Genomic DNA, 13,243 nt, shown 5'->3' on the forward strand with positions numbered 1-13,243 from the left:
TGAACAAACCTGCAATATATCTTGATTGCTGGACGCCCCTCCTGTAGCTAGAATCCTCGTCTGAGGCACTAAACAAAGCAATAAACATACCCATAAGAACATGAAAATCTTTTACTGCACAACATTGGGGGAATGAATAACATCAATAAGCATTTATAATGGATCTCACTAATCACGGTCTATGAAGGAGGTGAAAGATAGAGGTAGCCATTCCATAGAGATGAGGCATTCAAACTTTTTCATTATCAAACACAGGGGTCCCCCCACCTTTTCTTTGAGGCACATTTAAATGTAAAAATAGTTGGGGAGCAACACAAACATGAAAAATTGTATCTGGGGCCTACAGAAAGTTCTGTTTGTCAGTACGCCGGGTTTTTATGCAACCAAAACTTGCCTCCAAGCCAGGAATTCAAAAATAAGCACCTGTTTTGGGGCCACTCGGAGCAACATCCAAGGGGTTGGGGAGCAACATGTTGCCCCTGAGCCACTGGTTGGGGATCACTTACCTAACATTTAGTCGGGCCCCTTAGGTCACTAAACAATTACAAACGTATTGAAACGCGGTCAAAAACATGGAATCTATGTATACCCAAGATAGGAAATTATACCTTCTGCTGGAGTTGTCTTCTTCCAAAGCTTTGGGCACCCCTAGCACGGGCAGTCCCACTTTTTTGGGAACTACTACCATACATGTACATACACCCTATGGTCACATGAATGTAGTTACCAGCCCAGTCCAAGGGTAATAATAAGTTGCCTATCCCTTTGATGCAATAACAGCCCTACACTTCTGGGAAGGTTACCACTCGCAGCTGGAACATTACTGGTCGAATTTCCATTTAGCCGCAGGAGCATTAGTGAGGTTGGGAACTGATATTGGGGATCAGGCCTGGCTCACTGTCAGGGTTCCAGTTCATCTCAAAGGGGTTCAGTTGGGTTGAGGTCATGGGTTCTGTGAAGGCTAAAAGTGGAAAGAACCTTTTTCGAAACTGCTCCACAACGTAGTAAACACAAAACTGTCAAGAACGTAACTGAATAATGTAGTCACCCCTGTGTCAGCAAAAAAATTGTACCTGGGGGCTACAGAAGGTTCTGTTTGTCAGTACACTGGGTTTTAATGCAACCAAAACTTGCCCCCAAGTCAGGAATTCAAAAATAAGCACCTGTTTTGGGGCCACTGGGAGCAACATCCAAGGGGTTGGTAAGCAACATTTTGCCCCTGACCCACCGGTTGGGGATCACTTACCTAACATTTAGTCGGGCCCCTTAGGTCACTAAACCGTTACAAACGTATTGAAACACGGTCAAAAACATGGAATCTATGTATACCCAAGATAGGAAATTATACCTTCTGCTGGAGTTGTCTTCTTCCAAAGCTTTGGGCACCCCTAGCAGGGGCAGCCACACTTTTTTGGGAACTACTGCCATACATGTACATACACTATATTGTCACATACATGTAGTTACCAGCCCAGTCCAAGGGTAATAATAAGTTGCCTCTCCCTTTGCTGCAATAACAGCCCTACACTTCTGGGAAGGTTCCCACTCGTTCATTACTGGTGGAAGTTCCATTTAGCCGGAGGAGCATTACAGAGGTTGGGAAATGATATTGGGGAACAGGCCTGGCTCACTGTCAGGGTTCCAGTTCATCTCAAAGGGGTTCAGTTGGGTTGAGGTCAAGGGTTCTGTGAAGGTTCTTCCCCTCCCATTTAACTAAGCCAATTCTGTTCTTGTTTTGTTCAGGGTGGGATTATTGTGCTAAAAGTTGCTCCACAACGTAGTAAACACAAAACTGTCAAGAACGTAATTGTATAATGTAGTCACCCCTGTGTCGGCAATGATGGCTGAGGCTTTCATAGCCAATCCCAATAATGGGTGTCCACATACTTTTGGCCATACAGACAGCACCATATGTAGAACAGAAGCAGCAATATAAGAGGTTGTGGTGTTACATTTATTTACACAGTCACTGCCCAAAGCTTGATTTATCACATGTGACAGGCTTTGCATATATCACCCTAAATTTGTCTTGAGAAAAGAGCAATACAAGCAATATATTTGTAGCTCATTTTTTTAAAGCGAAGCAGCCAAAATCTCTGCAGAGGGGACTAAATGAAAGCAACTGCTCATTAGCTAATCCACAAAGTAATATGTTCAAGCAACACTAAGCCCCACTTATTGCAGGGAAAGCCAGGCAAAACCCTCAAGTCTCATTTAAGCGTGATGACTTTTTTCTTCTCCTCCGTATACTGACGATCCCCAGCGAGCTGCCGTAGACAATATGAAATTCACCGGCTTTAAAGAGAATTAAAGAGCAGCTCTTGGGAAGGGGTTTCTGCACAAAGGAAAGCTTGTTCTGACACTATATCCAGTTAGAAGGGCTTTCTCTGACACCGGGCTCGGCAGTAAACTTAACAACAAAACACTTGCTTCCAGCATCCGCGCAGCGCTTTATTCTGTGTGCTTAGGTGTTAAAAGGGAAAGGAGATGCTTTTAATATTTTATGCTTTCAGTGTTTATGTCTTTCCAATCTATAGCACTTTTGTCTGTAGGTCTCAGTGGGTCCTGGGAGTTGTGTTTCAACAAAACTGAGCGGTCAAAAGTTCATCATCACCATCTCTCCCTACTATACCCACTATCCCACAGCCCCAGTCCCTTCCCAGAGGCTATTATCCCCCCACTGTTACTATAGGCACCATCTCTCCCTACTATACCTGCTATCCCACAGCCCCAGTCCCTTCCCAGAGGCTATTATCCCCCCACTGCTACTATAGGCACCATCTCTCTCTACTATACCTGCTATCCCACAGCCCCAGTCCCTTCCCAGAGGCTATTATCCCCCCACTGCTACTATAGGCATCATCTCTCCCTACTATACCCGCTATCCCACAGCCCTAGTCCCTTCCCAGAGGCTATTATCCCCCCACTGCTACTATAGGCACCATCTCTCCCTACTATACCTGCTATCCCACAGCCCCAGTCCCTTCCCAGAGGCTATTATCCCCCCACTGGTACTATAGGCACCATCTGTCCCTACTATACCTGCTATCCCCCAGCCCCAGTCCCTTCCCAGAGGCTATTATCCCCCACTGCTACTATAGGCACCATCTCTCCCTACTATACCTGCTATCCCACAGCCCCAGTCCCTTCCCAGAGGCTATTATCCCCCCACTGCTACTATAGGCACCATCTCTCCCTACTATACCTGCTATCCCACAGCCCCAGTCCCTTCCCAGAGGCTATTATCCCCCACTGCTACTATAGGCACCATCTCTCCCTACTATACCTGCTATCCCACAGCCCCAGTCCCTTCCCAGAGGCTATTATCCCCCCACTGCTACTATAGGCACCATCTCTCCCTACTATACCTGCTATCCACAGCCCCAGTCCCTTCCCAGAGGCTATTATCCCCCCACTGCTACTATAGGCACCATCTCTCCCTACTATACCTGCTATCCCACAGCCCCAGTCCCTTCCCAGAGGCTATTATCCCCCCACTGCTACTATAGGCACCATCTCTCCCTACTATACCTGCTATCCCACAGCCCCAGTCCCTTCCCAGAGGCTATTATCCCCCCACTGCTACTATAGGCACCATCTCTCCCTACTATACCTGCTATCCCACAGCCCCAGTCCCTTCCCAGAGGCTATTATCCCCCCACTGCTACTATAGGCACCATCTCTCCCTACTATACCTGCTATCCCACACCCCAGTCCTCCCAGAGGCTATTATCCCCCACTGCTACGATAGGCACCATCTCTCCCTACTATACCTGCTATCCCACAGCCCCAGTCCCTTCCCAGAGGCTATTATCCCCCCACTGCTACTATAGGCACCATCTCTCCCTACTATACCTGCTATCCCACAGCCCCAGTCCCTTCCCAGAGGCTATTATCCCACTGCTACTATAGGCACCATCTCTCCCTACTATACCTGCTATCCCACAGCCCCAGTCCCTTCCCAGAGGCTATTATCCCCCCCCACTGCTACTATAGGCACCATCTCTCCCTACTATACCCGCTATCCCACAGCCCCAGTCCCTTCCCAGAGGCTATTATCCCCCCACTGCTACTATAGGCACCATCTCTCCCTACTATACCTGCTATCCCACAGCCCCAGTCCCTTCCCAGAGGCTATTATCCCCCCACTGCTACTATAGGCACCATCTCTCCCTATTATACCTGCTATCCCACAGCCCCAGTCCCTTCCCAGAGGCTATTATCCCCCACTGGTACTATAGGCACCATCTGTCCCTACTATACCTGCTATCCCCAGCCCCAGTCCCTTCCCAGAGGCTATTATCCCCCACTGCTACTATAGGCACCATCTCTCTCTACTATACCTGCTATCCCACAGCCCCAGTCCCTTCCCAGAGGCTATAATCCCCCCACTGCTACTATAGGCACCATCTCTCCCTACTATACCTGCTATCCCACAGCCCCAGTCCCTTCCCAGAGGCTATTATCCCCACTGCTACTATAGGCACCATCTCTCCCTACTATACCTGCTATCCCACAGCCCCAGTCCCTTCCCAGAGGCTATTATCCCCCCGCTGCTACTATAGGCACCATCTCTTCCTGCTATACCTGCTATCCCACAGCCCCAGTCCCTTCCCAGAGGCTATTATCCCCCCACTGCTACTATAGGCACCATCTCTCCCTACTATACCTGCTATCCCACAGCCCCAGTCCCTTCCCAGAGGCTATTATCCCCCACTGCTACTATAGGCACCATCTCTCCCTACTATACCTGCTATCCCACAGCCCCAGTCCCTTCCCAGAGGCTATTATCCCCCCACTGCTACTATAGGCACCATCTCTCCCTACTATACCTGCTATCCCACAGCCCCAGTCCCTTCCCAGAGGCTATTATCCCCCCCACTGCTACTATAGGCACCATCTCTCCCTACTATACCCGCTATCCCACAGCCCCAGTCCCTTCCCAGAGGCTATTATCCCCCCACTGCTACTATAGGCACCATCTCTCCCTACTATACCTGCTATCCCACAGCCCCAGTCCCTTCCCAGAGGCTATTATCCCCCCACTGCTACGATAGGCACCATCTCTCCCTACTATACCTGCTATCCCACAGCCCCAGTCCCTTCCCAGAGGCTATTATCCCCCCACTGCTACTATAGGCACCATCTCTCCCTACTATACCTGCTATCCCACAGCCCCAGTCCCTTCCCAGAGGCTATTATCCCCACTGCTACTATAGGCACCATCTCTCCCTACTATACCTGCTATCCCACAGCCCCAGTCCCTTCCCAGAGGCTATTATCCCCCCCACTGCTACTATAGGCACCATCTCTCCCTACTATACCCGCTATCCCACAGCCCCAGTCCCTTCCCAGAGGCTATTATCCCCCCACTGCTACTATAGGCACCATCTCTCCCTACTATACCTGCTATCCCACAGCCCCAGTCCCTTCCCAGAGGCTATTATCCCCCCACTGCTACTATAGGCACCATCTCTCCCTACTATACCTGCTATCCCACAGCCCCAGTCCCTTCCCAGAGGCTATTATCCCCCACTGCTACTATAGGCACCATCTCTCCCTACTATACCTGCTATCCCACAGCCCCAGTCCCTTCCCAGAGGCTATTATCCCCCCCACTGCTACTATAGGCACCATCTCTCCCTACTATACCCGCTATCCCACAGCCCCAGTCCCTTCCCAGAGGCTATTATCCCCCCACTGCTACTATAGGCACCATCTCTCCCTACTATACCTGCTATCCCACAGCCCCAGTCCCTTCCCAGAGGCTATTATCCCCCCACTGCTACTATAGGCACCATCTCTCCCTACTATACCTGCTATCCCACAGCCCCAGTCCCTTCCCAGAGGCTATTATCCCCCCACTGCTACTATAGGCACCATCTCTCCCTACTATACCTGCTATCCCACAGCCCCAGTCCCTTCCCAGAGGCTATTATCCCCACTGCTACTATAGGCACCATCTCTCCCTACTATACCTGCTATCCCACAGCCCCAGTCCCTTCCCAGAGGCTATTATCCCCCCCACTGCTACTATAGGCACCATCTCTCCCTACTATACCTGCTATCCCACAGCCCCAGTCCCTTCCCAGAGGCTATTATCCCCCCCACTGCTACTATAGGCACCATCTCTCCCTACTATACCTGCTATCCCACAGCCCCAGTCCCTTCCCAGAGGCTATTATCCCCCCACTGCTACTATAGGCACCATCTCTCCCTACTATACCTGCCTATCCCACAGCCCCAGTCCCTTCCCAGAGGCTTTATCCCCCCACTGCTACTATAGGCACCATCTCTCCCTACTATACCTGCTATCCCACAGCCCCAGTCCTTCCCAGAGGCTTATTATCCCCCCCCACTGCTACTATAGGCCACCATCTCTCCCTACTATACCCGCTATCCCACAGCCCCAGTCCCTTCCCAGAGGCTATTATCCCCCCACTGCCTACATAGGCACCATCTCTCCCTACTTATACCCTGCTATCCCACAGCCCCAGTCCCTTCCCAGAGGCTATTATCCCCCACTGCTACTATAGGCACCATCTCTCCCTACTATACCTGCTATCCCACAGCCCCAGTCCCTTCCCAGAGGCTATTATCCCCCCCACTGCTACTATAGGCACCATCTCTCCCTACTATACCTGCTATCCCACAGCCCCAGTCCCTTCCCAGAGGCTATTATCCCCCACTGCTACTATAGGCACCATCTCTCCCTACTATACCCGCTATCCCACAGCCCCAGTCCCTTCCCAGAGGCTATTATCCCCCCACTGCTACTATAGGCACCATCTCTCCCTACTATACCCGCTATCCCACAGCCCCAGTCCCTTCCCAGAGGGCTATTATCCCCCACTGCTACTATAGGCACCATCTCTCCCTACTATACCTGCTATGCCACAGCCCCAGTCCCTTCCCAGAGGCTATTATCCCCCCACTGCTACTATAGGCACCATCTCTCCCTACTATACCTGCTATCCCACAGCCCCAGTCCCTTCCCAGAGGCTATTATCCCACTGCTACTATAGGCACCATCTCTCCCTACTATACCTGCTATCCCACAGACCCAGTCCCTTCCCAGAGGCTATTATCCCCCCCCCACTGCTACTATAGGCACCATCTCTCCCTACTATACCCGCTATCCCACAGCCCCCAGTCCCTTCCCAGAGGCTATTATCCCCCACTGCTACTACAGGCACCATCTCTCCCTACTATACCCGCTATCCCACAGCCCCAGTCCCTTCCCAGAGGCTATTATCCCCCCACTGCTACTATAGGCACCATCTCTCCCTACTATACCTGCTATCCCACAGCCCCAGTCCCTTCCCAGAGGCTATTATCCCCCACTGCTACTATAGGCACCATCTCTCCCTACTATACCCACTATCCCACAGCCACAGTCCCTTCCCAGAGGCTATTATCCCCCCACTGCTACTATAGGCACCATCTCTCCCTACTATACCCGCTATCCCACAGCCCCAGTCCCTTCCCAGAGGCTATTATCCCCCCACTGCTACTATAGGCACCATCTCTCCCTACTATACCCGCTATCCCACAGCCCCAGTCCCTTCCCAGAGGCTATTATCCCCCCACTGCTACTATAGGCACCATCTCTCCCTACTATACCTGCTATCCCACAGCCCCAGTCCCTTCCCAGAGGCTATTATCCCCCACTGCTACTATAGGCACCATCTCTCCCTACTATACCTGCTATCCCACAGCCCCAGTCCCTTCCCAGAGGCTATTATCCCCCCACTGCTACTATAGGCACCATCTCTCCCTACTATACCCGCTATCCCACAGCCCCAGTCCCTTCCCAGAGGCTATTATCCCACCACTGCTACTATAGGCACCATCTCTCCCTACTATACCTGCTATCCCACAGCCCCAGTCCCTTCCCAGAGGCTATTATCCCCCCACTGCTACTATAGGCACCATGTCTCCCTACTATACCTGCTATCCCACAGCCCCAGTCCCTTCCCAGAGGCTATTATCCCCCACTGCTACTATAGGCACCATCTCTCCCTACTATACCTGCTATCCCACAGCCCCAGTCCCTTCCCAGAGGCTATTATCCCCCCCCACTGCTACTATAGGCACCATCTCTCCCTACTTTAACTGCTATCCCACAGCCCCAGTCCCTTGCCAGAGGCTATTTTCCCCCCACTGCTACTATAGGCACCATCTCTCCCTACTATACCTGCTATCCCACAGCCCCAGTCCCTTCCCAGAGGCTATTATCCCCCCACTGCTACTATAGGCACCATCTCTCCCTACTATACCTGCTATCCCTCAGCCCCAGTCCCTTCCCAGAGGCTATTATCCCCCCACTGCTACTATAGGCACCATCTCTCCCTACTATACCTGCTAACTCACAGCCCCAGTCCCTTCCCAGAGGCTATTATCCCCCCACTGCTACTATAGGCACCATCTCTCCCTACTATACCTGCTATCCCACAGCCCCAGTCCCTTCCCAGAGGCTATTATCCCCCCACTGCTACTATAGGCACCATCTCTCCCTACTATACCCGCTATCCCACATTGTAGCAAAATAGCATTGTATATATATTTATTTTATTTGTGCTGCTTATTTTCAAATCTTTCTCTTTTTTTCTCTTTTCCTCCTTTTGAATATAAAATCTAGCATTTTTCTTTATCATTTTTACCAAATATTAAATATATTTAATTCACTGAGGATTAATAGAAGAGAAAAACATTTCATCTCTTCAATGCTAAAAATAGTGCAATAAAATATAAGCACCAAAGAGGAGAGATATATGAAATATATAAATATATAAAACAAATAATAAACAAATACACTGCACGGAGTGATTTATGGGATGGTAAAAAATGAGTGGGATGAGAATTGGCAATAAAAAATTCAATATTATATTTCTGAAAGTAAATTATAAGAGAGAAGAGAAGGGGCCCGTATAAAACCGCACCGAAATTAATGACCATGAAATTAAGCAAATGTTTGAACCCAGCGCTGATGATTCAGAAGAGTCCAGTAAATCTTCAGTACGGATGCCAAGTTTAGCTGTCCCTCGTCTCACAAGTGAAGTGTTTACATAAAGAATTTCCAAAACGCTTTCAGTGGAAAAAAATCAGTTTAATGCCCCCTATTTAATAAAGCATCTGTCATGGAGTCACCGAGATCAGTAACTTGCCAGTGAGGCGCCACATTAAAGAACAGTAAATACCGTATGAGTTGGTTTTTAGTTCATGTTTCCCTTGGAGGTCCAATCCTTAGTCAGGGTCTGACTATGAGGTACCTCCCAAGCTCGACTGCCTGATTGGACCACAATCCCCAGCGGCACACTAGGGACTTTTTGGGTCCAATCCCGCTACTGGCCTCCCTCCCCGATCGCACTTACTTATGCATGAGATATACACATCCCAAGGGAGGGCCTTAGGTGGCAGTTTCATTGGGCCCCACACACCCCAGTCCAATCCGGCCTAATCTCAGATGCTTATATATTAATAAGGCCCTAATTTTCAAAGACAGCACATTCCGCATCTCGCTAATTTTTCGGCGTTTCATGGATCTTTACATAGTTTCGCAAATTTTGAGTGAAGGGAAACAGGACAGATTTGCTCATCGCTAAGGTACAGCAGACCCCGCGATCCTGGCCCCCCCCAGCAACCGCAAAGTCTGCTGTATATATAGTTATGCCACTGATTTCAGGTGTATCTAGGAGAACACATGAGCATTATCCCAAAATATCTCTCTAAATAACAATCTCAGCTATCGCGGGCGAGTAACCGCTCAGAAAAGGCTTTTCTCCGTCAAGAATATAACTCACCGGTGGAAAGCCCTTCACATCGCTTTGTTTTCCAAAACCACATGAAGTTCCCTGCAGGAGGAAACTTTGTGAGACTTGGGAAAACAACCCAATGCAAAGGGCTTTCCACTGGCGACTTCTATTGTTGCCAGAGGAAAGGCTTTTCAGAGCAGTTACTCGCCCGCGATAGCAGAGATCCATTGCGGGCGACTAACTCGCTCCCTGGGTTCCTGCCCTGCCAACTCCACAGGTTGGGAACCACTGCTCTAATGTAAGGTTACAAATAGATAAAAAAACATTTATGGTACTGTAATTGAAAGTCTAAATGGGTGGTTTGCCTTTATTTAAAGGGAAACTCCAGCTTCCAAATCAAAATTTGTTTAATAGCCCCACACAACATAGAAACCCCTAACATACCTGTCACTGTAATCTGTTCTTTCAAAAAGTATGAATAAATACCATTTTTATATGCTGAAATCCAGCGGCAAAACAGTTCTTGTCTTTCTGCATCATTTGAAATCCTGGCAGGGGAGGAGGGACTAAAACATTGATGTTACAAATTGTAAAAACTTCTCAAACGCTTACAGACAGCATGCAGGAACTACATAACCCACAATGCATTGCACTGGGATGTTCCTTTCCTTAATTCCTCAACTAAGATATAATTACCCCTTATTGGGGGCAGAACAGTCCTATTGGGTTTATTTAATGGATAAATGATTCCCTTTTCTCTGTAATAATAAAACAGTACCTGTACTTGATCCCAACTAAGATATAATTACCCCTTATTGGGGGCAGAACAGCCCTATTGGGTTTATTTAATGGTTAAATGATTCCCTTTTTTCTGTAATAATAAAACAGTATCTGTACTTGATCCCAACTAAGATATAATTACCCCTTATTGGGGCAGAACAGTCCTATTGGGTTTATTTAATGGTTAAATGATTCCCTTTTCTCTGTAATAATAAAACAGTATCTGTACTTGATCCCAACTAAGATATAATTACCCCTTATTGGGGGCAGAACAGCCCTATTGGGTTTATTTAATGGTTAAATGATTCCCTTTTTTCTGTAATAATAAAACAGTATCTGTACTTGATCCCAACTAAGATATAATTACCCCTTATTGGGGGCAGAACAGCCCTATTGGGTTTATTTAATGGTTAAATGATTCCCTTTTCTCTGTAATAATAAAACAGTACCTGTACTTGATCCCAACTAAGATATAATTACCCCTTATTGGGGGCAGAACAGCCATATTGGGTTTATTTAATGGTTAAATGATTCCCTTTTCTCTGTAATAATAAAACAGTACCTGTACTTGATCCCAACTAAGATATAATTACCCCTTATTGGGGGCAGAACAGCCATATTGGGTTTATTTAATGGTTAAATGATTCCCTTTTCTCTGTAATAATAAAACAGTACCTGTACTTGATCCCAACTAAGATATAATTACCCCTTATTGGGGCAGAACAGCCATATTGGGTTTATTTAATGGTTAAATGATTCCCTTTTCTCTGTAATAATAAAACAGTACCTGTACTTGATCCCAACTAAGATATAATTACCCCTTATTGGGGGCAGAACAGCCATATTGGGTTTATTTAATGGTTAAATGATTCCCTTTTCTCTGTAATAATAAAACAATACCTGTACTTGATCCCAACTAAGATATAATTACCCCTTATTGGGGGCAGAACAGCCATATTGGGTTTATTTAATGGTTAAATGATTCCCTTTTCTCTGTAATAATAAAACAGTACCTGTACTTGATCCCAACTAAGATATAATTACCCCTTATTGGGGGCAGAACAACCCTATTGGGTTTATTTAATGGTTAAATGATTCCCTTTTCTCTGTAATAATAAAACAGTACCTGTACTTGATCCCAACTAAGATATAATTACTCCATATTAGGGCAAAACCTTCCTATTGTGTTTAATTAATATTTAAGTGATTTTTTAGTAGAATTAAGGTACAGAGATCCAAATTACAGAATGATCCCTTATCCAGAAAACCCCAGGTCCAGAACATTCTGGATAACAGGTCCCATACCTGTGGCACAATACAGCACTGCCCATAAGTCTACAGGCCCTCTCTAAATATAAATATATATATATACCGGTGCTGTTTAAACATACATTACGTGGGTTTCAATATTCAGGATTTTTATTATATTATACATGGAATTGATTCTCATTTCCCCAGTGCATTATTTATTAATCAGATTCAGTATTCCTTGGATTATCAGCGCCCCCCTCCCTGCCAGCGCTGCACGCAGAACCTAACCTTTAGAATTATTCCAAGCGGTGTTGGCAGATCACTTAATAAAGCAATGTTCTTTTAAGCAGAATGTAAAATGAGAAACACCTATAGGTATACAGGCACGTGCCTCACTCGCAGTGGGATCAGTTCAACAACTCGTTCCATTTAACAAGCACAATCACATTCATTTATTTATCAAACACTACAACAGCAATACTATGGGAAATATGTCTGCGGGAAAATAGGCCCATTACTCTAACGCCACACCGTGTCCCACATGGGGGTTCATACAATATTAGCAGTCACTGAGGGGTTCTGTGCCCATATAAAGGCACAAGGCTGCAGGCTGAGTTATACAGGGAACTCTGAGTATCACTCATGTATTATAAGGGATAATGTACCCCCTACTGTAAATGATAAGGATATTAGCAGTCACTGAGGGGTTCTGTGCCCATATAAAGGCACAAGGCTGCAGGCTGAGTTATACAGGGAACTCTGAGTATCACTCATGTATTATAAGGGATAATGTACCCCCTACTGTAAATGATAAGGATATTAGCAGTCACTGAGGGGTTCTGTGCCCATATAAAGGCACAAGGCTGCAGGCTGAGTTATACAGGGAACTCTGAGTATCACTCATGTATTATAAGGGATAATGTACCCCCTACTGTAAATGATAAGGATATTAGCAGTCACTGAGGGGTTCTGTGCCCATATAAAGGCACAAGGCTGCAGGCTGAGTTATACAGGGAACTCTGAGTATCACTCATGTATTATAAGGGATAATGTACCCCCTACTGTAAATGATAAGGATATTAGCAGTCACTGAGGGGTTCTGTGCCCATATAAAGGCACAAGGCTGCAGGCTGAGTTATACAGGGAACTCTGAGTATCACTCATGTATTTTAAGGGAAAATGTACCCCCTACTGTAAATGATAAGGATAATAGCAGTCACTGAGGGGTTCTGTGACCATATAAAGGCACAAGGCTGCAGGCTGAGTTATACAGGGAACTCTGAGTATCACTCATGTATTATAAGGGATAATGTACCCCCTACTGTAAATGATAAGGATATTAGCAGTCACTGAGGGGTTCTGTGCCCATATAAAGGCACAAGGCTGCAGGCTGAGTTATACAGGGAACTCTGAGTATCACTTGTGTATTTTAAAGGGTAATGTACCCCCTACTGTAA

General features: G+C 47.0%; 1 protein-coding gene across 3 annotated transcripts in view; it reads right to left on the minus strand.

Moving 5' to 3' along the window:
* Positions 1-13,243, minus strand: part of xylb (xylulokinase homolog (H. influenzae)) — a 74,533-nt gene that overhangs the window by 15,052 nt on the left and 46,238 nt on the right. For all 3 annotated transcript variants that reach the window (XM_002932491.5, XM_018094763.2, XM_031903868.1), the window contains one exon: positions 10-68. In XM_002932491.5, the coding sequence (XP_002932537.2) occupies positions 10-68 (59 nt within the window). The remainder of the gene's footprint in view (positions 1-9; positions 69-13,243) is intronic.

Source organism: Xenopus tropicalis, chromosome 6 (genome assembly GCF_000004195.4).
Source record: "Xenopus tropicalis strain Nigerian chromosome 6, UCB_Xtro_10.0, whole genome shotgun sequence".
In the NCBI taxonomy this organism is placed as follows: domain Eukaryota; kingdom Metazoa; phylum Chordata; class Amphibia; order Anura; family Pipidae; genus Xenopus; species Xenopus tropicalis.